This window comes from Cydia strobilella, chromosome 12 (assembly GCF_947568885.1).
Source record: "Cydia strobilella chromosome 12, ilCydStro3.1, whole genome shotgun sequence".
Taxonomy (NCBI): Eukaryota; Metazoa; Arthropoda; class Insecta; order Lepidoptera; family Tortricidae; genus Cydia; species Cydia strobilella.
In genome coordinates, this window is record NC_086052.1 from 11,437,411 (window position 1) to 11,464,535 (window position 27,125).

The window sequence follows — 27,125 nt, forward strand, 5'->3', positions numbered from 1 at the left end:
AATATTTGGCATCAAAGTTGAACAATTTTAGGCCAAAAAACTGGTTTTCTGGCCATAACTTTTGTGTTAATTAGTTTAAAATTAAAACCTTAGACAAATTTTTAGAGACGTCTAAGACGAACCCAAATATGTACCTATAGATTTCGTATAAGTAAGATCTTTCACAGCAATCGAGATACGAAAAAAGTGTTTTTTTAGACAATGTTTAAAGCAATCATAAATAAATAAGTATTCATTTTTTTCACAATCCGGTAGACAAAAATGAAGATAAAAGATTGAAGAACCGATAGCCGCTTGTCTTATAATTCTATATGTAGTGCAAAAGTAGGAGATACGATTCAAAACTTGTCAAAAATCGATGAAAACCTCAGGTAGCCCCTTAAGCACGTTTTAAGGCCTAATTATTTGCTAATTATGTACAGTTGCATACACTATCTACACACAGATCATAAGTACTCTAAGATGGGTTCAAGCCGTAGAGAAATGACGTGCATTGCTACTAGTGCTACCTGTAAAATATCTATAGTATAGATATTAAAACAAAGCAATAAAAAATAAATTTGAACAAATACAGAAACCAACTACTCATATTATCAACTATTAAAATGTAAATTACAAACAACTTTTCACATGCTTTTCACAATTCTACTTTCGTAAACTAACAAACAAGTGACAACAGAATGGCGGCAATCGGCAATTCGATCCACCGTCAAGACCATCAAGACGAATTATTTTTTTTTAAATTAGGCTGAGAACGCACTACGATTATTTTTTTGCGGTTTAAGAACTGCAAAAAGCGTAACGTACGGCGTGCTTCATAAGCGCACGCACTTGAAAGACTGAAACCGCAAGAAATTAATCGCAGTGCGTTCTAAGCCTAAAAGGGCTCTCCACACTCGTGCGCGAATCGCGGCGCAACCTGCTAACGCGAGTGTGGAGTCTAGTTCGCTAATCAGATCGACTCCACACTCGCGTTCGCAGCTTCGCGCCGCGTAGTCTGGAGCGAACTAAAGCCTTAAGGTCAAAGAATATCTTAAGTCTCCTCCAGACTATGTGCGTGAATCGCGGCGCGACTTAGCGGAGAGAACATGTCGCGACGTTGACATCTATGGATACTAAAATAGAGACCTATATATTATAATCATAAGGAGTGAGTGTGGAGTAGCATGTCGATGGTCGAAAAAAAAAAGGAACATGTGTCATGTCATGTGTCAATGTCACTGTCATGAATGCTAGAATGGGTTGTGGCCATGTTGTGGCACTTGGCACTTGTACTTGTAGCCCAATCCGTAAAAATGTTGGTTTGTTAGAAGCATATTAAAGCTTATTTACATAAATAATTGCGAAAAATCAATTATTATCGTTAAAAATTTCTTGCTTCATTTACTTTATGAGTTCGTTTGTGACCCAAGAATTATAATGGGCACAGGTTTACCCCGTAACTTTTCGGTCAATTCCGGTGAACTGTGTAATCTTCTTTACAATAAAGCATACGATAGAGAAAGAATAAACTTGCTTATCGATGAGCTTAATGCAATACCTTATAAAGATGAGTTGTTTGTTAAAAAACAGGTAAGAGTTCTACAGGTAACTCAGAACTAACATTGTATGACTAATTCAAAGTGGAATTCTGATATTATTTAAACTTTTAAGGACGCACTGACGATAATAACAGCACTATGCTCGAACATCATACCGACTGATGAAGTTTTAGCTGCAAAAACATCGCATCTAATTAATAGTATTATTACGAAGCAAAACTTGCAATTGGACTCAGATTATGTGCAAAAAGTGGTGTTTTGGCATATTCAGTGCTTCAAGACATGCTCTGACATGGTTGTACCTGATTTACTCCACAACATTCAGTGTATTATTCAGTTAAATGCTGCTGCCGCTCAAAAGGTATGTAAACATTGAATAGTTGCACGTAGTATGATGTGTACAGTTTCTTTTTAGTCACAGTATGCAATAAAAGTTGTACAAATATGTTCAATTTCGAATCACATTATTCATTCGATTTTAAAGAACTAAACTAAATGTTTTTATGAGTGTCTTAAAAATAATTAATGGTATTTGAATTGTATGTTTTTCAGTTTTCAGAAGAATTTATAGGCAGCCAAGGAGTTTTAAATAGGTTTCTAGACACAAACAAATGTAGCCTGACCACAACACAAAACCAACTACACCTCTGCCTTAGTGCCTTAAAATGCATGTGCTCAATCACTTCGGTGCCAGATGAAAACAAGACATCTGAACAAGCAATTTTGAGCTCAGAGTTAAAGGAACAAGTATCACAACTAGTTGTTAACTTTTTGTTGAGAATAACAAAAGGGCAAGATGAATATCAGTATTGTAAAGTAAGTTTTTCTTAATTTTGAGTAGGTATTTTTGAGCTATTTATTTGTTTGAAATTTGTCATTTGGTCATGAGAATTAACTTTTAACCACTGAGATACGGAATTTGGTATGACATCATAATTGTTAAGATGTTTCATAATCATTTAAAAAAACATGTCAAAGGTAAAGAGTATTTTTCATGAATCTGACACATTATTTATTTTATTAAAATATTGTAGTAAATTACGATGTTAAATTGCAGTATATTTGCCTACAATTTCTTCTTATATTTTTAGGTGGTTGTTACTGCATTAAGAGTGCTGTCTCAAATCTATTTCAATGACCAGAATGTATGTATTCCACTACCAGAACTTATGGGTATTTCTCGATACTTCCTTGTGTATGGTCTTGTGGTTCAAGGTCTGAAACCTGAGAAGATCATGCCAGCACAACAAACGATTGCAGCTGTACCTAATACTATAAATCGAAACCCAAAAGGTGGTAAGGTATGAATAAATTTTTAATGTCTTATTAACTGTTTCACCCACAGGTTGCATCTGTAGGCAAATTCTGGTAGTTTATTTGAAGGTTACACCTTTGTGTTTTTTAGGATTAAAAAATAAAAAAATAACGTAAGGTCCTGAGACTCCTGAGTAACTAGTCTTGTAGAGGATTCTAGTATAATGAATATATCTAGATAGTCATATATAAAGTCAAAATGCATGACTTCACTTTTTACTTCTAGAAATATTGTTATGAGATTTAGAATTACATATTAGAATTCAGAAACTTCTAGTTAGGATATAAAATTAGAGCCACACAGTCTTAGTTTTAGTTTGAGTAAATAATTTTCTAATATCACTTCAGAAACAAAAACTGAGAAGGCAGAGAAACAATGCCATTGAAAGTTTGAAAAAGGAAATACCGGTATCAGAAAAGAGTTTAATGAGAGAGGTGGACACTTTTGAAAACAACTCAACATATAGACCGGCTAGTCAAAACTACTTGGAGCCTCAGAAAGGCAGGAACTATTGGGTGCTGACCAGCGATTCTGACGCTTCAGATTTTGAGAGCAGTAGAGAAGCTAAATTGGTTGCCTTAAAGTCTAGAGTGAGGCAGAGTGCTGCTAATCTCTTATTAGTGTTAATAAGGGTAAGTTTGTATTTAAATAAAATCAAATGAATGTCCTGTCCAGTCGCCCAAAAATATGTTGACAAAGAATTTTAAAGAATATTTTCTTACTCACTCATCATTTACAACACAAAACTTTTACAAACATTTAACAAAAATAAAACCTATTATATTATTTTCAAAATATTCTCCTCTAGCTTTAGTACACAAACACAAACATTTGTTAAAATTATCAACAATATGACACAGTAAAAATCCAACATATTTTTGAGCCTGTAATTACTGCAGTAGAGCTGTCTGCTATACATAATTATTGAAATATACTAAAAGAAAAATACTTTTCTTCAAATTTGCAGCATTGAAATACACACTCACTACTCTACCAACTGAACTATAAAAACTTACTGTGCCAGAGTCCGATGGCCCCCTACTTAAGACTGTCAGGTGATTGTCGCCAGCGAAATAAGTAGTCTACCGCCACTATCTTATGAATAATGAGGTACCGTGAAGGTCAAGGTATTAAATATCGACACGGTAAAAATGCCAAAAATATGTATACACGACCTTATTGCCCATTATTGGTGTGTGCATATTTTTGGCACTTTGTCCATGTTGATATTTAATATTGTACACGGAGACCAGAAGTCTATGTTGCGGGCATAACTCAGTTGCACTGGTGCTAGGGGTTACATCCTTCGGGTTCGTCCCCTGCATTTTCAATTTTGATTTAACATTAATGTAGATGGAACTTGTCATTCCAGGTAACCGAAAAGCGAGACATGTTCGGATACTGGTGGGCCCTCCTACCTGACTCACCAGAAGTTGACAACTGGACCGCAACAGACGCTGCTAGGAAGACCCTAGCCTACTGTGCGATCACTGACCCCACGTCTAATAACAGGGCGAGCGTGCTAAGCGTGATATTGGCGCTGCTTTCCGGGCCTAGGATATACATGTCGCAGGCTGAAGTTTGGTATGTTACCTGTTGGTTTAATACATAGACAATTGGACCTAAATAAGTTCTGGTAAGGATAAGACCCTATTCAACTGTGTAAAGTAAACGTCATAATTTCATAGAAGTTTGACGTTTGAAATAACACTTGCACCATCTGGGCTATCAAAATCGCTGCCAACTTAGCTTGGTCTGACTTTAACGAGGATGTACAGTCGAAGGCAAAAATATCGATCCAGACAAATGGCTCAAAAATATGTGAACACGACTTTATTGTCTAATAAGGTGTAAAAGCGAACACATATTTTTGAAACTTTGAAAGATAGATATAACTCCGTAATAGATGGATACAGTCTAAGGAAAAAACGTGCCTCGAAAATCAAGAAAATTTTATTCTCGATCAGATGGCGCCACTACCTTTGGCCTACTCTCGAATAGATGGCGTTGACGGTTTCGTTTGTTATTTAACAATTTTAACGCATATCAGTGAAATAACATGGGACAAAATCATATAAAAATAATTAAGGCAAATAAAAAACAAAACATTTATCCATATATAAATACATTTTTTGATATTTTTATATTTAGTTTTAATGTGTCGATAGATGGCAATGAATTTACTGTGGCACAAAATTTACCATGACAGTACCGTTCTATCCTATTATATTCTCTTTGCCTTGACTGTACTTGTCACAGGCTTACGTTAGGTTAGGTATGTTATCTGATTGGTAGTGTGGATTATATATATTTTATTCTATTCCATATGGATTTTTAAATAATGTAAACAGAAAACATCGTGACTAGTCGTTTGGAAAATTACATTAACCCATGGATAAAAATGTTGTAAGTACTGTCCGCGCGCGAATTCCGTGCACGGATGAGGAATGTTAGGAATGTTGGGCGTCATGACCGAGTGGTGTCATTTTGACGTACGGGCGCGGCGCACACCCTCCCACTTCCTCGACTTCCGAACGCACGAAATTGGCGCGCGGACAGTACTTAAAACATTTTTATCCATGGGTTAATGGTCCATGAGATATCTCATTGGCCAGTCAACTAAGTCACGGTCATTGTGTACATGCTTTAAATAATCGTGTGAAACAATCTAGTGTTGTCGTATGAAAGAAACTAATATACAGCATTAAAAAAGGAATAAGGCACCTAAAGTAGTTAGACTCCTGAAGTAATTGGTGCTGTACGGCGCATCCTTGCATCCTTTTTTCATCTTGTGGAAGCCATTCTGTAATAATTTTTGTCCATTTTGTTCTACTTTCTCTGGTCATATGTCCTGTCCATCGCCATTTTAGCTGCCTTACTTTCTTAAGTATGTCTTCTACCTTTGTGATAGATCTTATGTCTTCTGCCCGTTTACGGTCTATTAGCCTGACTCCTATCATGCTTCGTTCGATTCCTCTCTGGCAATTTCTAAGTTTTAGGAGATGTTTCTGAGTTAGTGCCCATGTCTGGCATCCATACGTTAGGCAGGGCAGAATACATGAGTTGAATAGTTTTTTCTTAGCCAAGAAAAAAAAAAAGTGATTTAATATGTGTTCAAAACGCGAAAGTTTTAAATGTTATATCAATTTCTTTGTTTTGTGGTAGTCTTAAAACATTAAAATAGTTATTCGTGCAACAAGAGAGGAAAGTTGGTTTTTCTTGCGAGTGTTTATTTTGAGTCCCGAGAAAGCGAAAGATCCTATAATTGAATCACGAGCGAAGCGAGTGATTCTAAGTTAGAATCTTGAGCGTAACAAGGGACTCAAAAACACGAGATGTAAAATAACTTTGCTCTCGTGTTGCACACATAATTTTTCACCTCAGTAGTGAGAACATATTAAAGGTTAAAATGTATTCCGAATTACACAGAATAATACAGAGAAAAAAAAAAGTATGAAGTGGCAGTTCATGGCCCCTTCACTAAATTAAAAAGCTACTTTGTTTCACTCCCTGGAGTGACGAAAGTAGGATTGTTTGAGCTGCTGAGGTGAAAAAATATGTTTACTTGTAGCAAAAAAGACAACGCCTCCTTCATTCCGTTCTCCGTATCACTCGGCTACATGATCGACTGTATGCACAAAGTGCTAACCGGCATATTGGACAGTGAGCGAAGCCACGCGGTCATACTAGTCGCGCTGAAATGCTGCGCGGCGTTGCTGCAGGCCACGCCGTACTATAAGATGAAGACAGGACTCGTAAGTGAGCTGGTTAGAGCTTCGAGGAAATTCCTGGTGCACAAGGGTAAGTTAAAAACTAAAATTAATATTGCGTATATGATTGAAACAAAAATGTATATGTTTCTGTATAGGGCAAATAATTTACTTCTCCTGCACATAAAGGTGAACGGTACAACGTAATATATCGCTACCTTGGTAGGAGGGCGTTTATGCCCACTTTTATCATGTTAAATGCCAGAATGTATACTTTAGTTTATTGAAAAGTAACTTCTTTAATATCTATTGCACTGGGGACGTAGCTATAGGGCGCGGAGCGTGTTGATAATAAAGAAAAAAACATATATAATCTAATAAATTTAAAATTAAATAAACTAACTAATCTCTAAAACTAAACTAAACTTATAAAACTTAAAATAAACTTATAAATAAAAAATGCTCCCCAGGTCGCTATCATGTGTAATGGTGCCCAGAAGACTGGCAGCGTTACCTCTTTGGATGGCCAGATTTAGTCTCTGGCCGAAGTAGCTGCCAGCCCTCTGGTCACCAGAGGCGTCTACAAGGCGCTCGGAAATATCCTTAAATAATGATTTGGCACTGGGCCCCCACGGTCCCAGAGTTTCGACTCCGAGCGGCGCAAATATGTAGCCCTCGCCGAGGATAGCATATTTGCGCCGCTTGTTTAGTTCTGCAGCATATTTGCGCCGCTTGTAGCATATTTGCGCCGCTTGTGAAAACACTTCGATTTTCTTGTTTATTTATATATTTATTTTATTGCCACGGAGCCAAACGCTAATCGAATGCACATGCACTTTCCCGCTACTCTTCGCAATTAGACACATATTGTATCGTCCCGCCATCTCCATCGTGGTCTTCCTCTGCCCAGATATCCATCTTATAAGATCTATTCTCTATACTTGTAAATATAGTTTGTCAAAGGACTGTCTCATTTCAAACATAGACAGAGAGAATCATACTATCTTTGTCTTATACTAGTACTAGCATCCAAAAGAAAAAGATGAATATAGTTTTTTTTGTTCCTGTTTACTGATAAGATTTGCTTGACTAATATAGCTTGCATTCGTCAGACGTAGCCTACTAAGTCCCAATTTAGGTTCCCATTTTTTTGTATATTTTCTTAAATCGTGTTATTGTTTCAGATGTAACATTGCAAGTAGGGGCCCTAATCACCATGGGATGTGTTCTGTCTATTGATCCCAAAGTAGACGAGGTACTAAAATCTATAGAAAAAGACGCAGCTCAAGCAAAACCTGTTAATCAAATACATAAAGAAAATGATATTAATGAAGAATGTGATGACTTTGAAGAAGGATATTCTGATGATGAAATGTTCACTGCAGTCGAACAGACTTGTATAGAAGAAATAAGTGAAGAGAAAAATGTACATTATTTCAAAAGCTGGATTTTAGACATATGTTTTAGGAATATGGGTTGGAGTTTTAAGGATAGTGAAGTCATTGTAAGTATTTTAAATTAAATCAAGGGTCCCCAAACTCTCTCCCAAGGGCCACGGTTAGGCCACAGACCCACAGTCTATAGAACAATACAGTCATTCGACGAAGCCGTCTAGACGGGGCAATCGTGCGGGGTGCGAGGGGCGAGGGGTGGGTTGCGCGCACCCGAGCTGCATACATCGCCATTGTGCCGGATCGGTACTACTTATTTGAAATGTTTGTAATTTTTGGGCAGTTGTATAAAAGTCTGTGATAACCCTACTGTGTTTTTGTGCGGTGTCGGCATTTACACAAACATCAAAGGCGTCCACTGCTACTTTTTATACGGTGGTTATGCTTTTGCTTTCGACTATCCCACTTCCTTTTTGAAGCTGAGTTTTGTGATCTTCAGCTCTCTTGCTTACTTTCAGGGGGCTTAAAGTGAGGGCCACGGATAGGAGAACCCTAATTTAGTATAAAACGTTGAAAAACATGAAATTGTCACTGCTGATTTAACCTTTTCGACGCCGTGTCAAACACAAAAGCAGTCATCCGGACGCCACGTCACCGAAGTGTCAATACCGAAATTGAACTTTATGCATATGCATGTAATTAATCGGTCTTTGGCGTTGAACCTACGGTGCGTATATATCGGTCATTGGCGTCCAAAAGGTTAAACTTAGATTTGTTGGAGGTTTTCATGACCTACTAAGTTTTGGTATCTCTACCTCTGTCACTCCAATAACGACATATAATGATAGAGAAGGAATATAAAGACTCGAAATTCGAAGTTTATACGTTTGAGTCATTTGGCTATTGTTCGCTTCTCACTCAGTTGCGAGACCTATAATATATATTAGCCTTACAAATATTATACTTAGATACCTATTTATTTCCAGAAATGTAAGCCCTCAGCGATCCCTGTGATACTAGAATCTCTCCAAGTCCTCTCAGCCATAGCATTCCACCACCTCCGGGACTTGCTGCAGCCGTACTTGACACTGTTGGCGGACGTTCTATATGAGATGTTGCAACATGAGCATCAGGATGTCACGTTACATGCAGCGAAGACCGTTAGCATTATTGGAGATGCTATACAGAAATTAGGTAAGTTTTAAATTTCTTATTACCTGATAACCCTGCCAAGGATTTTTTGGTAGTCTACAGTATGAGGCGCTTCAAAAAAGGAGTGTATATGCTTCTAAAGGGTCGGCAAAACCTTTGGACTTGCGGTAACTGTTTACTATCAGGCGGGCCGCATGCTTAAAAGCTGCACTTTTGACAGCTAACATATCCGATTCTGTATGGTTAGTCTAGCGATAACGTAGCCTGTCGCTTCTATCCGCCATCGTTCTGCACGACTACATTTCCATCTTCACCACTTAGATGGTTGGCAGTCCTCAACTGTGCGTTCCTCAGAAACTTCCTGCCTCGCACACCTAAACTGTGGAATGAACTGCGATATCTAAGAACCTATACGACCTTCAATAAAAGAGCGTACTCCCATCCTAAAGGCCGGCTTACAACCCCTCTGGTATTGCGGTGTCCATGGGCGATGCTAATCGCTTACTACTCTCGCAACACTCGCTTATTGGCGTTATCTACTGCAGTGAAATTATTGGTTGAAATATTTTGTACTACTTTACGGGTCTTTTTATTTCTTATATTATTTTACGCTTCGTTTCAGAACAGACAAACGAATCTCCACCTGTGAGCCAATGTGTGTACATGTGGCAGAAACTACTGACGCCACTGTCAACCGTGCTGCAATGTCACGATAATCCCCAGTGCAAGGCGACGGTGTGCGACTGCATTGCAAATATAGGCGAGCGGTCGTTTAAGGAGTTACCGGTATGTTTAAGTTTCAATTAATTAATGAACCCTTTGACTGCCAAAGATGTTAATTTACGCGCGCGGCTTCAGCCCAATATCAACCTTCGTGCATCCCAACAACAGGCTTGGCGTTCCAAGAGTTGATAGGGCATATTACGCGAAATGCTGCGTAGGGGGCGCCACTACCACAATCTGAGGGTCTATCGCGAAACAAGAAAATCGGAATTTCGTTATGTGTATTTAATAGGGTATTTGACTGTATTTAAAATAAATTATTTTACACCATGCAAGAAATAAAGCACCAATAGATTAATACACACCATTTCTATTTTAAAACCCGTATAAAACTATAAAGAGTAGGTAATTTGGCCGTGACGTCACATGTTAGTGTTTCATATAAATTCCATAGTAGCAAAATCGCTTTGACAATTCGAAAAAAGAAACTGATTTGACCAGTAGTCAAATACCCTATTACTTTGCTTTACTCGTTCGTTTGTGAAAAAAATACAAATCTTTATTTTCAGGCACCTATTGGCCCATAGATAAATACCTTAATCCAGCATACATTATATCTTAAAAACTAAAAAAACACAAATTATGAATTAAATTAATTATGCATAACACACTGCCAGAAATGATATAGTTTATTTGCATTGCAGCGACATTTACAAGTACTATGCTGCACTCTACTGGTGGGTTCGTGCAGCGACGAGGAGGCGGCGGTGCGCGCGGCCGCGGTGCGCGCCCTAGCCATGGCCGTCATGTTCCGCACCCTCAGAGAAGTAAGTACTATCGGGGACATTCGCGGTGAACCTTAAGATAGAAAAATGTTAATAAAATTTCACGTTTTCTCCATAGTAAATGAATAGAAAAAGTTTTTTTTAATTTGTGGCTTTTTAGCACATTACCGTAAGTTGAACCCTAGGAAACTATTGATACTGGATAGGAATGGAATTGATTGGCATAAAAAAACCGTGTGAAAAATAAAAGTTTTCATTTTCATACAAATTGTATGGGAAAAGTTTTCCTCGATTTGTGGCTTTTCTAGCAGTTAATTTTTTTTGGTCCCATACAAGCTTTTGATCCTGGATAGAAATGGGATCGATTGGCATCAAAACAAAAGTTTGCCATAAAATGTCCTTTTTCGCGCATCCTATATGTTTTGTCCAAATTCTATAAATGCCAATCTTCATTAATTTGAAATTGAAGGAAGGTCTTCTAAGACCATTTTCGCGTAGCAGCATGGGGTCAGGTAGCTGCCCTCACTGACCCAGTAAGAAAATCCACCCTGTACAATAAATAGTTACGCCGTTACATCTAAACGCTCTCTTAATCAATTTGTTTACGAGATATAAGTAGGTACATAATTTAGGATTCATGACGCTAGTTCGTTTTGATTTGCTTCTATTACACATTAGACTTTACTCCTGAGCAAATGAGACCCAATTAGGTATCTACTCGAGTGTTTGACGTCTCACTAGACTTATATTGACCGGGATATAGACCGTGATTACCTTTTGTATTATTTGTGAGCTCCCGATATTTCGACGCAGTCACAAATAATACAAAAGGTAATCACGGTCTATATCCCGGTCAATATAAGTCTAGTGAAACTAACCGTGAATCATTCAAAACTCTAATTGTTTGACGTCTACGTATAACTTCGTCCACTTCTTACTACGGTTTCATAGTCATAAATGGGGTATTCGATTTTCAGGATATCGGTTTCGTGAGCGACTGCGGGGAGAGCATACTACGTGCTCTAGCAGAGTCCTCATTGGTGGTGAGAACTAAAGGCGCCTGGGCGCTAGGAAACCTGAGCGACGCACTTGTTTTGAATGTGTAAGAATTATTGCACTTGCACCATTTCACTAACTCGGGTTACCATGGTTACCATTACAATTTGACATTGGGTTAACGCTCTAACCGCTTAATCCCGGGTTAGTGGGATGGTGCAAGTGGGCCTCATAGATTTAGCCTTTACCTTTATCCCCTCCGTAAACCCCGATTTAAAAGTCAGTCATAATGTGTAGGAAAGTAGATAGGACGGCAGAGGGACTCGTTAGAAGCATGAGCAATATCACCGAAAATATGCTATATTTTCTTGAGATATTTTTTAAATAATTTTTTTTTCTTCCCACTAACTCGTGCCGTAACAAAACAGTTTCATTCGCTCTTGTTTAACAATATCAACACGCATTTGAAATGAATTGTTTGACGTCTACGTATAACTTCGTCCACGCTTTTATCATATATTAAACCTAATAAACACATATGTGTTAGTTCATGCTTCAATTACGTTTATTATAGTAGTAAATTAAATCATTGTTCTGAACTAATCGCGTCTCATTGACCGATAAGAAAACGTTCATTAAGCTTTGCTGTTATAAAAATTCCGTTGGCCTGTGGCAGTGTTGGCCGTAATTGTTAATTTTAATTAACCATTGATCAATTTTATTAACCATTAGTTCCGCCATTAACCAATTGCATTAAAGTTAATTCGGATTAAAGTTAATTCGGATTAAATTTTTGAGACGTTAATGGCCATTGAAGTTAATTCGGATTAACTTTAATTCGGATTAACTTCAATGGGCATGAAAGTCAAATAATTAATCCGAATTACTCTCAATTTGGATTAACGTCTAATAAAATTACATTCGTGATATTTTAAAATGAGAGAGCAAAATGACCCTGACTGAACCCTGGCAGTAGTAGCAGTACCTACCTACTACCTAGTAGAATTCTGGTTTGGTGCAACACAGACATACGCGGTTTTGGTCATTTAAATCGTCTTGATGAGCACTTCGGAGAGCCGTACCCATGATAGAGCTGATGCTGAACCCTGGCAGTACCTAATGGATCTAAGGTTTGGTGCAACATAGGCACAGGCTGTTTTAGTCATCCGACTCGTCTTGATGAGCACTTCGGAGAGCCATACCCATGATAGAGCTGATGCTGAACCCTGGCAGTACCTAATGGATCTAAGGTTTGGTGCAACATAGGCACAGGCTGTTTTAGTCATCCGACTCGTCTTGATGAGCACTTCGGAGAGCCATACCCATGATAGAGCTGATGCTGAACCCTGGCAGTACCTAATGGATCTAAGGTTTGGTGCAACATAGGCACACGCTGTTTTAGTCATCCGACTCGTCTTGATGAGCACTTATGAGAGCAGTACCCATAATGGAGCTGATGCTGAACCCTGGCAGTACCTAGCGGAACTAAGGTTTGGTGCAACGTAGGCACACGCTGTTTTAGTCATCCGACTCGTCTTGATGAGCACTTAGGAGAGCAGTACCCATGATAGAGCTGATGCTGAACCCTGGCAGTACCTAGTGGATCTAAGGTTTGGTGCATCATAGGGACACGCTGTTTTAGTCACCCGACTCGTCTTGATAAGCACTTAGGAGAGCGGTACCCATGATAGAGCTGATGCTGAACCCTGGCAGTACCTAGTGGATCTAAGGTTTGGTGCAATATAGGCACACGCTGTTTTAGTCACCCGACTCGTCTTGATGAGCACTTAGGAGAGCGGTACCCATGATAGAGCTGATGCTGAACCCTGGCAGTACCTAGTGGATCTAAGGTTTGGTGCAACATAGGCACACGCTGTTTTAGTCACCCGACTCGTCTTGATGAGCACTTAGGAGAGCAGTACCCATGATAGAGCTGATGCTGAACCCTGGCAGTACCTAGTGGATCTAAGGTTTGGTGCAACATAGGCACACGCTGTTTTAGTCACCCGACTCGTCTTGATGAGCACTTAGGAGAGCAGTACCCATGATAGAGCTGATGCTGAACCCTGGCAGTACCTAGTGGAACTAAGGTTTGGTGCAACATAGGCACACGCTGTTTTAGTCATCCGATTCGTCTTGATGAGCACTTAGGAGAGCAGTACCCATGATAGAGCTGATGCTGAACCCTGGAACTACCTAGTGGATCTAAGGTTTGGTGCAACATAGGCACACGCTGTTTTAGTCATCCGATTCGTCTTGATGAGCACTTAGGAGAGCAGTACCCATAATGGAGCTGATGCTGAACCCTGGCAGTACCTAGCGGAACTAAGGTTTGGTGCAACATAGGCACACGCTGTTTTAGTCATCCGACTCGTCTTGATGAGCACTTAGGAGTGCAGTACCCATGATAGAGCTGATGCTGAACCCTGGCAGTACCTAATGGATCTAAGGTTTGGTGCAACATAGGCACACGCTGTTTTAGTCATCCGACTCGTCTTGATGAGCACTTAGGAGAGCAGTACCCATGATAGAGCTGATGCTGAACCCTGGCAGTACCTAATGGATCTAAGGTTTGGTGCAACATAGGCACACGCTGTTTTAGTCATCCGACTCGTCTTGATGAGCACTTATGAGAGCAGTACCCATAATGGAGCTGATGCTGAACCCTGGCAGTACCTAGCGGAACTAAGGTTTGGTGCAACGTAGGCACACGCTGTTTTAGTCATCCGACTCGTCTTGATGAGCACTTAGGAGAGCAGTACCCATGATAGAGCTGATGCTGAACCCTGGCAGTACCTAGTGGATCTAAGGTTTGGTGCAATATAGGCACACGCTGTTTTAGTCACCCGACTCGTCTTGATGAGCACTTAGGAGAGCAGTACTCATAATATAGCTGATGCTGAACCCTGGCAGTACCTAGCGGAACTAAGGTTTGGTGCAACATAGGCACACGCTGTTTTAGTCATCCGACTCGTCTTGATGAGCACTTGGAAGAGCAGTACCCAAGATAGAGCTGATGCTGGACCCTGGCAGTACCTAATGGATCTAAGGTTTGGTGCAACATAGGCACAGGCTGTTTTAGTCATCCGACTCGTCTTGATGAGCACTTCGGAGAGCCATACCCATGATAGAGCTGATGCTGAACCCTGGCAGTACCTAATGGATCTAAGGTTTGGTGCAACATAGGCACACGCTGTTTTAGTCATCCGACTCGTCTTGATGAGCACTTAGGAGAGCAGTACCCATGATAGAGCTGATGCTGAACCCTGGCAGTACCTAATGGATCTAAGGTTTGGTGCGACATAGGCACACGCTGTTTTAGTCATCCGACTCGTCTTGATGAGCACTTATGAGAGCAGTACCCATAATGGAGCTGATGCTGAACCCTGGCAGTACCTAGCGGAACTAAGGTTTGGTGCAACGTAGGCACACGCTGTTTTAGTCATCCGACTCGTCTTGATGAGCACTTAGGAGAGCAGTACCCATGATAGAGCTGATGCTGAACCCTGGCAGTACCTAGTGGATCTAAGGTTTGGTGCATCATAGGGACACGCTGTTTTAGTCACCCGACTCGTCTTGATAAGCACTTAGGAGAGCGGTACCCATGATAGAGCTGATGCTGAACCCTGGCAGTACCTAGTGGATCTAGGGTTTGGTGCAACATAGGCACACGCTGTTTTAGTCACCCGACTCGTCTTGATGAGCACTTAGGAGAGCAGTACCCATAATGGAGCTGATGCTGAACCCTGGCAGTACATAGTGGATCTAAGGTTTGGTGAAACATAGGCACGCGCTGTTTAGGTCATCCGACTCGTCTTGATGAGCACTTAGAAGAGCAGTACCCATGATAGAGCTGATGCTGAACCCTGGCAGTACCTAGTGGGTCTAAGGTTTGGTGCAACATAGGCACACGCTGTTTTAGTCATCCGACTCGTCTTGATGAGCACTTAGGAGAGCAGTACCCATGATAGAGCTGATGCTGAACCCTGGCAGTACCTAATGGATCTAAGGTTTGGTGCGACATAGGCACACGCTGTTTTAGTCACCCGACTCGTCTTGATAAGCACTTAGGAGAGCGGTACCCATGATAGAGCTGATGCTGAACCCTGGCAGTACCTAGTGGATCTAGGGTTTGGTGCAACATAGGCACACGCTGTTTTAGTCACCCGACTCGTCTTGATGAGCACTTAGGAGAGCAGTACCCATAATGGAGCTGATGCTGAACCCTGGCAGTACATAGTGGAACTAAGGTTTGGTGCAACATAGGCACGCGCTGTTTTGGTCATCCAACTCGTCTTGATGAGCACTTAGGAGAGCAGTACCCATGATAGAGCTGATGCTGAACCCTGGCAATACCTAGTGGATCTAAGGTAGGTGGTAAGGCTCTATCATGGGTACCGCTCTCCTAAGTGCTCATCAAGACGAGTCGGGTGACTAAAACAGCGTGTGCCTATGTTGCACCAAACCTTAGATCCACTAGGTACTGCCAGGGTTCAGCATCAGCTCTATCATGGGTACTGCTCTTCTAAGTGCTCATCAAGACGAGTCGGATGACCTAAACAGCGCGTGCCTATGTTGCACCAAACCTTAGATCCACTATGTACTGCCAGGGTTCAGCATCAGCTCCATTATGGGTACTGCTCTCCTAAGTGCTCATCAAGACGAGTCGGGTGACTAAAACAGCGTGTGCCTATGTTGCACCAAACCTTAGATCCACTAGGTACTGCCAGGGTTCAGCATCAGCTCCATTATGGGTACTGCTCTCCTAAGTGCTCATCAAGACGAGTCGGGTGACTAAAACAGCGTGTGCCTATGTTGCACCAAACCTTAGATCCACTAGGTACTGCTAGGGTTCAGCATCAGCTCTATCATGGGTACCGCTCTCCTAAGTGCTCATCAAGACGAGTCGGGTGACTAAAACAGCGTGTGCCTATGTTGCACCAAACCTTAGATCCACTAGGTAGTGCCAGGGTTCAGCATCAGCTCTATCATGGGTACTGCTCTCCTAAGTGCTCATCAAGACGAGTCGGATGACTAAAACAGCGTGTGCCTATGTTGCACCAAACCTTAGTTCCGCTAGGTACTGCCAGGGTTCAGCATCACCTCCATTATGGGTACTGCTCTCCTAAGTGCTCATCAAGACGAGTCGGGTGACTAAAACAGCGTGTGCCTATGTTGCACCAAACCTTAGATCCATTAGGTACTGCCAGGGTTCAGCATCAGCTCTATCATGGGTATGGCTCTCCGAAGTGCTCATCAAGACGAGTCGGATGACTAAAACAGCGTGTGCCTATGTTGCACCAAACCTTAGATCCATTAGGTACTGCCAGGGTTCAGCATCAGCTCTATCGTGGGTACGGCTCTCCGAAGTGCTCATCAAGACGATTTAAATGACCAAAACCGCGTATGTCTGTGTTGCACCAAACCAGAATTCTACTAGGTAGTAGGTAGGTACTGCTACTACTGCCAGGGTTCAGTCAGGGTCATTTTGCTGTCTCATTTTAAAATATCACGAATGTAATTTTATTAGACGTTGATGCAATTGAGAGTAATTCTAATAAATTTTTTGAAACTTTAATGGCCATTGAAGTTAATCCGAATTAAAGTTAATCCGAATTAACTTCAATGGCCATTAACGTCTCAAAAATTTAATCCGAATTAACTTTATGTCAGTATTGATATGTGGGTAGATTAAGATGTAGGGTAGGTTGTAGCGGCATGCAAGAAAATAATAAATCAGTCTATAATCAACTGAGGTGGTTTCATTGATCAATTCCCACATCTTTACATGGCGCAGTCGGAAAAAAGACTTAGTTAGTGTAAAAAATAATAAATAATGTGTAAAACTCTGTGCGGACAGTAATATACGTGTGCGTCATTATTAATAAGAGAGTATTGTAAGGGTGAGAATAAATTATCGCCGCAATGGAGTCAGTGCTGCATCCGCCATTACCGTTCAAATTCGAGAACAATTTAGTCAACGTTACATCGGGAAATTTATGCAAAGAATGGGAAAAATGGAAAAAGGCCTTTCTAATTTATTACGAAGCTTGTGAAATCGCGAAAAAACCACAAAAGGTCCAGATTAACATCTTGCTGCATGTAATAGGTGATAAGTGCCGCGAGGTATATGACCAGTTTAGCGAAGAATCAAAAACTGTAGATGAGTTGTTAAAGAAGTTTGACAAATTTTTTGAACCCAAAAAGAACCTCGCCGTAGAAAGGCACAAATTTTTCACACGAAACCAGCAGGAGTTCGAATCTATTGAACAGTATGTCTTTGAATTAAATGTGATGGCAGCAAAGTGTGAGTTTAAAGATCTGTGCAGTGACCTTGTGAGGGATCGGTTAATATGTGGTATTCAGGAGACAAACTTGCGGGAACGACTTCTACGAGAAAGTGACTTAACGCTGCAAAAAGCCATAGAAATATGTAGGCTAGCCGAAATAGCCCGTGCTCAAGCTGGAGATATAAAGCAGGAGAAGGTGGAACATCATGTGCATGAAATTAAAAATAAGCAAAGAATCGCGACAGAACGTCAAGGTCAACCAAGCTGTTGTTATAGACAAGACCGTGAGGAAACAGAGGATAAAGCGGTGCATGCGGTCAGCGCGAACGGGCGCGGGCGCCGCCGTGGATCGTGGCGAGGCGGGCGCCCCGGACCGGCACACGCAGCTCCCGGGCACGACAACCAGCCAGCGGCGCGCGGCAGGTGGCAGCGGTCGTCACAGCCCAACAGGACTGGCGGCCATAGCTGTTCGAGATGTGGGTCTACACATAGAAGATTTCAGTGTCCGGCATATGGTCAGCTGTGTGACAGGTGCCATGGACGCAATCACTACTCGCGAATGTGTCGCGTGTACGAAATAAGAGGGGAATCCACCGATGAGGTAAATAATAAACATAATTTTGATGATGAGTGGTCTGTCACTTTATCCATTAACAATAAGAATATTATGTTTGAACTGGACACGGGAGCTGGGGTAAATGTTTTGCCAGAGAGGTACTTAAAATTATTAGGTATAGATAGGCAGTCCCTTAGTACAACCTCGGTAAAAATATATAATTATTCACGAGACTTGATACCAATTGCGGGTAAATGCAACCTAAAAGTTACGTACAAAAATAATCCTTACATTTTGGAGTTTATTATAGCAGACCTCACGTCAACTCCAATAATTGGTAAATTCTCTTGTAGAGAAATGTGCTTAGTACAAAGAGTCCATGAGCTGTCTATAGATAGGTCAAAAAATGCCACGTCTGTATTAGATGAGTACCCCGACGTTTTTGAGGGTATGGGGTGTCTACCGGGAGAATACAAAATACAATTACAAGACCATGCTCAACCGGTAATTCATGCCCCTAGAAAATTGCCAATTGTGTTAGTAGAACAGGTTAAAAATAAATTAAGAGAAATGCAGGATCAAGGCATCATCGCAAAAGTCGAAGGACCCACCGACTGGGTAAATAGCATGACTGTCGTCAAAAAACCGAACGGAGACCTGCGAATATGCCTTGACCCGAAGGATTTAAATAAAGTAATTAAGCGAGAGCATTTTAAATTACCTACTCTAGACGAAATCACTTCAAGTCTAGCGGGGGCAAAGTACTTTAGCACTCTTGATGCTAAACAGGGTTTTTGGCAAGTTAAGTTGAACCAAGCTAGTAGCGACCTTTGCACTTTCAATTCCGCCTTTGGTAGGTACAAATTCCTACGCATGCCGTATGGAATTTCCTCCGCGTCTGAAATCTTCCATAGGAAATTATATGAACATTTTGATGACATAGAAGGGGTAAAATTATTCATAGATGACTTATTGATTTATGCCGATACTAAAGCATTACATGATATTAGACTAAGGAAAGTGTTACAAAGATGTAGGGAAATAAATATAAAACTAAACAAAGAAAAGTGCAAAATAGGCTTATCGGAAATAAAATACTTGGGTCATAAGATTACGCAACACGGAGTGAGTCCCGATGACTCACGCACTAGTGCTATAATGAACATGCCTACTCCTTCAAGTGTCAAAGACTTGGAGAGGTTTCTCGGATTAATTACATATGTAGGCAACTTTATACCTAACCTCTCTGAAAAAACTCATATATTACGCGAGTTATTAAAGAAAGACGTACACTGGCACTGGGAATCAAGGCACGATAGTTGTTTTAATGCTTTAAAAAAATGCTTGTGTAGTCCACCAGTTCTGCAATATTACGATGTTAAAAAACCAGTGACGATTTCAGTAGACGCGAGTAAGAATGGATTAGGTGGATGCTTACTTCAAAATGGTTTACCTGTTTGTTATGTATCTAAATCGTTGACAAAAACAGAACAAGCCTATGCACAGATCGAAAAGGAATTATACGCCTGTGTTTTCGCTTGTGAAAGGTTTTATACATACATATATGGAAAAAATGATGTCACGATCGAAACTGATCACAAACCATTAGTAAGCATAATTCAAAAACCGTTAGTTAATACTCCCGCTCGGTTACAAAGGATGTTGCTAAGATTACAGCCGTACACATTTAATTTAGTATACAAGCCTGGTAGATACTTATATATAGCTGACGCGTTATCTCGTGCGGTCCAGGCAGGTGCGGGCGCCGATGAAAACATACAGGCGAGCGACCTCGACGTGCGCGCGCAAGTATGCGCAATCTCGGCAAGCAACCCTCTCACTGATACGCACTTCTTACAAATTCAAAAATGCACTCAAGATGATGTTGAATTAAAAGAGCTGACTAAAACTATAAAAAGAGGATGGCCAGATAAAAAAAAAGATGTTAGTGATATGTTAAAACCATACTATGCATATCAAAACGAATTATCAGTTGCTTATGGCATTGTTTGGAGGGGAGATCGAGTTGTCATACCCAAATGCATGCGATCAGAAATGATTAAACGCGCACATAGTAGTCACTTAGGAATAGAAAAATGTAAACTGAGAGCGCGTGAGATTATGTTTTGGCCCCATATGAACTCACAGCTACAAGATTACCTTTCACATTGTCAAGCTTGTTTGACATTTAGAAAACAAAACGTAAAGCAAACTTTAATGCAGCATGAACCTCCAAAAAGAGCCTGGTTTAAATTAGGTATAGACATATTTCATTTTAATGGAAAATCTTATCTGATAGTAATTGACTACTACAGTAAATTTGTAGAAGTAGTCAAGGTCAAATCCCTTTGTTCTAGTGTGATAATTAAAAAGTTAAAAGAAATATTTAGACGTCAAGGCATACCGGAAGTGATAGTTTCAGATAATGGGCCTGAATTTGCTTCATCTGAATTTAAAACATTTTCTAAAGAGTGGTTCTTTCAACATGTTACCTCCTCCCCCCACTACCCCCAGTCTAATGGCCAAGTCGAGCGAGCAGTCCAAATTATAAAAAAAATGTTAAAGAAAACAACATTCAATCAATCTGACTTTAATATAGCGATGTTAGAATATTTAAATACTCCGCTTGATAATGATTTACCTTCACCCGCTGAACTTTTGAATAACAGGAAACTGCGTAGTTTTTTGCCATGTTCTCCTACATTACTAGCTCCAAAAATCCCGCGAAATGTCGAACTTTATCTAAAATCACGTCAACGTAAACAAAAACATTATTACGATAAAGGAGCTAAGCACCTGCGAGAACTCCAAGTAGGCGAAAAGGTTAAGGTAAGAATAAACAATGAATGGCAAAACGGAACTGTACATGGTACTGTTGGACCGCGGTCATATCTTATAAAAATGACGTCTGGTAGAATTCTAAGACGTAACCGCAGACAGCTGATCGTTGACTCACCACAGCGCTCAGATCAACCTGTGGTATGTAATTATGACGATCTAAATATCACTACGCCCTGTGCGCCGCAGCCTCCCATCAGCTCCCGGGGTCCAAGTCCAAACCACTTGCAAATGAATAATACTAATTATTATGTTACTCGCTCTGGCAGGACGGTGATACCTCCTGATCGGTGGACCTACCCTGTACCGGAACCTCGTCGCAATTAGATTAAGGACCTACTCAGATAGTAAACAATTAAATTGTGTTCGTATGATAAATATGAAAATCTAGTTATGTACCTAATGATAAAATTAGAAAGCAGTCTAAAAAAAAAAAAAAAAAAAAAATACGTTTAATTTGAAGGTAATATATATAAAAAAAAAAAAAAAAAATGTAAGCGCCAATTCATTTGTAGGTATGATTAATTCTATGAATGTATAATGAAGAAATGTAGATGGATACCTACACTCGCATGTGTAAGTTTATTTCTCATCTTGTATTAAAAAAAAAATGTATATATATATATATATATGTGTATAAGTATGTACATATATATACAAATACACATGTATATATAATTAATTTAATTTGGAATATTTAAAGGAAGGAGAAGGTATGATATAGAAAATAGTAATACAATACCTATGTAATTTGCATGTCCTAAAGTAAAATAAAAATATGTAAAAAATTGTTATTTTTGTTTTTTCAAAGGGGAGTTGTCAGTATTGATATGTGGGTAGATTAAGATGTAGGGTAGGTTGTAGCGGCATGCAAGAAAATAATAAATCAGTCTATAATCAACTGAGGTGGTTTCATTGATCAATTCCCACATCTTTACACTTTAATCCGAATTAACTTTAATCCGAATTAAATGGCTAATGGTTAATGGCCATTAATCTTTTTAATTGTTAATTTTTAATGGTTAATGGCATTAGCGTTCGGCCAACACTGGCCTGTGGCCCCGACCTTTCATACTATTATACACCCTACACATATGTGTTTAAGGTTCTAATTTGCATATTTTAATTACTTGCAGGGATGATCCTGAGATAGACGATATCGACGATCGACTCCTGCTGCGTCTGCTGGAGGTCAGCATACAGTGTGCCGCTGATAATGATAAGGTTAGTAAAAGAAAGACGTATTCCATTAGAATATGCGTGCCGCTTACGCCCTTTTAGCATGCAGCACATTACTAAACTCATAATTGGGTTTGCCAAAGGTCGTATTTCATAATGTTATTGTTACCGCTTACGTCCTTTTCGCTCTGAGGGTAGAATTATTAATGTGTTTACGAACGAACATAGAAACGGCGTATGTAGTTTGAATTTTCGTGACATGAACTTTGTTTTTGAACAGGATACGTAATTATATGCTGACGGATTATGGACACGTGCGAATTATGTTGTATTAGCTCACGTTTGCAGTAGATAATGTGAATATTTATATATCAACTATGCGGCTAAAAGCGGGAAAATGCGGTTAAACATAGTTATGACTTTGGGATAATGAAATTGAACATGTTTAGTTTTCCTACTTTGATCAAGCTTTTCCCAAAAGTGCGGAGAATGTGTAATTTTTGTAAAAGGACTTACAAACGGTCAAAAGGGTTGGTTTCTGCTAGTTACGATTTCAATTATCTTTAAATCAACAAAAAAACATTTCAAGGAGGTCTGTGTTAAGTATTTAGTTTTTACATGTTTGATTTTTGAGACTCAACCACTAAAATGTTGGGCCGATAACCTCTAGCCTTAACAACAGCGAATATTTTTTAAGTATGAAAGGTTGTACCATAGGTTATCTTTTAAAAGAAGCAAGCGGCACACGTTTGTTTTGAATGATTTCAATACATCATTCACTTGGTTAGAATTAGACGACCTTCCGAACTTGAGGTCGCGGGTTCGAAGCCCAGTTAGTACCAATTGTACCTATAAGGTTCATGGAATTTATGTACGAAATGTCATTTTAAGTTTCGTTTTTTTCCTTGGGTGGAGGGTGAAAGAAAATAAGAGTTTTCATAACTTAATCGCACTTAAACTATCGTGAGACATATTTCAAAATATTTATCAGTACGGTTTTTACTCACTATTACCGTACTGATAAATATTTTGTTTTCATAACTTATTGCTATTGGAAAAGGCCATATTATTTTTTAAACCTAAATATTTTGTACACTGGTATAAAATAAATAAAAAATAAAATAAAACAACGGGAATGAAACAGCCTTAAGATTCTACTTATTTTCACTTTATTTAGTTATAAAAACTGATCCGTTGCGTATATTGGTTATTTTCCTTATATTCTAGGTAAAGATGAGTGCAATGCGGGGACTTGGCAACATACTGCGCTTAATAAAAAAGAACAATCTGCAACGCGATCCGCAATTCAAGGTGTTATGCGAAGCAGCAATAGGGAAGCTTTTGGAGTGCGCGTGCAAAGTGAGCAACATGAAGGTTCGCTGGAACGCATGCTACGCGATGGGGAATGCCATGAAGAATGACGATTTGTTTACTTGTTTCAGTGGATGGCAGGTGAGAACACAACCCATTTTGAATACTTTACATAAAATTACACAATCATATATTCGCTACGGAATACTACATCACGACAGAGATCAGTAAGTCAACCACCCTGGCAACGTTGACAGTTTACGGTCCCTCTGAGCATTTTAAATAGTTGCTAACTTGATTGCGTGGGCTAAACGTTAACTTCATTGACGTGATGTTACTGTTACTGAAAGAAGTATATTTTTTGAAATCCCAGTCCAGAGCTAACAGAGCGTTACATTAAAAACGTATTATGTCTGTAGCGACCGTGACAATTACTCTGCAGTATGTCTAACAATTCTTTACTTTACATTAAACCCTTTATTTCAGAGTCAAGTCTTCGCAAACCTCTGCACGTTAACCCGCGACTGCAAGAACCTCAAAGTGCGCATCAACGCAGCGGTAGCACTGCGCGCCCCTACCACCAGAGCGCAATATGGCGAACTGTTGCCACTCGTGTGGCGAGGTGTCATGGCGGCAATGGAAAACGCCGCCAATGTGGATGATTTCACCGAGTACAGGCATAAGGATAATCTAATTGAACAGGTAAGAAATATAATATTATATAGCAAAGTCTTTCCAAACCCTTACATTCTAACCCGCGACTGCACGAGTCTCAAAGTGCGCATTAACGCAGCGGTAGCACTCCACGCCTCGACCACCGGAGTGCAACACGGTGAGGCGTCATGGCGGCAGTCGAGAACGCTGCCAATGTGGATGATTTCATTGAGTACAGGCATAAGGATAATCTGATTGAACAGGTGATAACAGACCTGATGTTACTGAGTGTGTGCTTAGCTCACGTGACTAAGCTAAAGGTTTCCATCGGTAGTTAGAATTAGAAACCATGCACACAATACTATGTCGTGTATAGACATAAGATATAACCGTACTGTGTGTAGAATTCTTATCTCTACAATTTTTACCTGTGTCACAAATTTGTTTATTTATCATTTGTTTCATTCGCCTCTTATTAGTGATACCTGTGGTTCAAACAATGAAATATTTTGGGCAGAAGTTATTATTAATGTTAAAAAGTCAACTTAAATCATATTAATATTGTCTTCGGTTACCGCGATAGTTACTCATGAAATAAAACTATGAAAACGGATTATATCGCGTATATTGAATTTATAATACATCCCGACGTTTCGAACCCTTTACAGCGTTCGTGGTCAACGGTCACGACCACGAACGCTGTTTTAGTTTTATTAAATCTTATTGTTTGGAATTAAGTAATAATATAAATATGTGAAAATACTAACGGTACTGATTAGTATTATTATATTATATTATATTAGACACGCAGGTGAGTGGACGATACCGGAATCATATCTTTTCTAGGCCACAGATTACAACTTAAAGAAAGTAAAACTAGGTAGCATAACAACATCTTTCGTTATCTGGCCCACAGCCGCAGTGTGTCAAATTAGGCGAACGAAGTAAACACATAATAATGAGTGGACTAATTAAGCATTATTTCGCTTGAAATAGACAATGAAAGGAAAAAAACAGTAAATTACTTTTAATTAGACGCGATGAGTTTGTGAAAATATGCAGCTGCTTACAACTTATTGCTATCAGCAAAGAGAATATACAAATAGGATAGACGGGTACTGTCATAGTAAATTTTGTAGTCACACGTTTCTGGGACTTTCCCGAGTGTAGAGATTTTGTCTTTCCTTCTAAATTACCTATTAACCCGTCAGAACCCAGGCCTATACAAAACCAATACCAAGTATGTATATAAGACAATGACAATAAAAAAGTAAAAAATGTAGACATATTTAACATAACCATAGGCTCATTAAAAAGTCTAGGTCTGTTTACCTAAATCTGAACCATTTGCCAATTAAGTACTTAGCCAATTCGTCGCCCTTAATGAAATGTCATTGTTACAGCTCAGCGTCACACTAGCTCACCTCTGCTGCCTCCTAAAGCAAACCGACTTGCCCGACATCCTCGACCCCCTCGTCTTCCACTTCGACTGCGCAAAGTCCCTCCTCACGCAGCTCTGCCACAAACTGCCGCCTGAGAACACCTCCTGCCTCAGGATCCTGGAGGCTGCCAAGTACGTGACAGTAGATTTGACAGCCGCCAACGATACGCAGTCGCAGTCGTTGAGTATGTTGCAGGAGATATTTATTTGGGATATGTGAGAAAAATCTGTCTAACCAGATAATAACTTGTACAAATATATTATATTGAATACTGGAATCTGCTTGTATGCGTTTAGCTTTGCGTGATTGTCCTCACTGTTTTGTTTTCTTTTGTCGTCTTACGCCCTCGCAATAATGATAAAGTGCTGACGTTATATTTCTTCTGTTTCTGTTGATATATTGAACACCTGTATGTACCTACACAGTTTACAATAAATAAATTACTTACTTGCTTATATAATTAAGAACAAAAATTAAGTAGTGCTCTTGAATGCTAAGAATTGGTGATCTATTACGACTGCGCCAAATCACAGTCGTTAAATATTATTCGAAAGTGAGACCCCACTTGGCTTTATGTTGCCAGTCAAAAATATTCATTTTTTAAATACAGATTGTCGGCAATATGCGTTTACTTGTTCAATTAATTTTTATCTAAAATAAATACTCAAATGAGGCTGATTTGGAGTAGTTATAAGCCTTGATTATTTATATCCAGTAAGGGTAATTAATAATTACGATTTATTTCCGTGGCCGTGCATTTTATAGAAAATACTTCAAGAGAAACACATGATTTGGCCTAGATAAGATAATATTGTAAGTACATCATTATTAAACGTTATGACTTTTTTGAAAATGATGTAATAGTAAAACTAGTAAAAGTGATACATATGCTGGATTTTATACATAAGTAGCTGTAATATTGTGCACATATAATTATATTATTAAATTTGTTTTAAAGGTTAAGCATGTGTTATTTAAACTTATGAAATAAATATTTTTCACTCACTACATTGTCTTTTCACTCCGTTCCACATAGTTGTTTTCAGAATTCGATAGAGTATATCACTTAACTCTGCAGCTTATTGTAGATACATATCATTTCATAAGTTCATGATTAGATCTAGAAACAATAAGCATCGCTAATAGAATACCACACTACTAAGTAAAGTATGTTGATGAGAAGAAGGGAGAGGTACTTCTCTAGTTTCGACTTTTTCAAACAACAGCGAAATGACATTCACT

General features: G+C 39.4%; 1 protein-coding gene across 1 annotated transcript; it reads left to right on the forward strand.

Annotated features, from left to right (window-relative positions):
- Positions 1-1,279: 1,279 nt before the first annotated feature.
- LOC134746120 (HEAT repeat-containing protein 6) lies at positions 1,280-26,456 on the forward strand. The gene is made up of 16 exons (XM_063680388.1): positions 1,280-1,572; positions 1,654-1,902; positions 2,094-2,357; positions 2,633-2,842; positions 3,204-3,488; positions 4,229-4,440; positions 6,428-6,657; positions 7,751-8,070; positions 8,944-9,151; positions 9,732-9,895; positions 10,537-10,659; positions 11,595-11,719; positions 22,434-22,521; positions 23,704-23,928; positions 24,274-24,489; positions 25,845-26,456. Exons 1-16 carry the CDS (start codon positions 1,420-1,422, stop codon positions 26,100-26,102), a joined length of 3,330 nt encoding a protein of 1,109 aa, XP_063536458.1. The 5' UTR covers positions 1,280-1,419; the 3' UTR covers positions 26,103-26,456.
- The last annotated feature ends 669 nt before the right edge of the window (positions 26,457-27,125 follow it).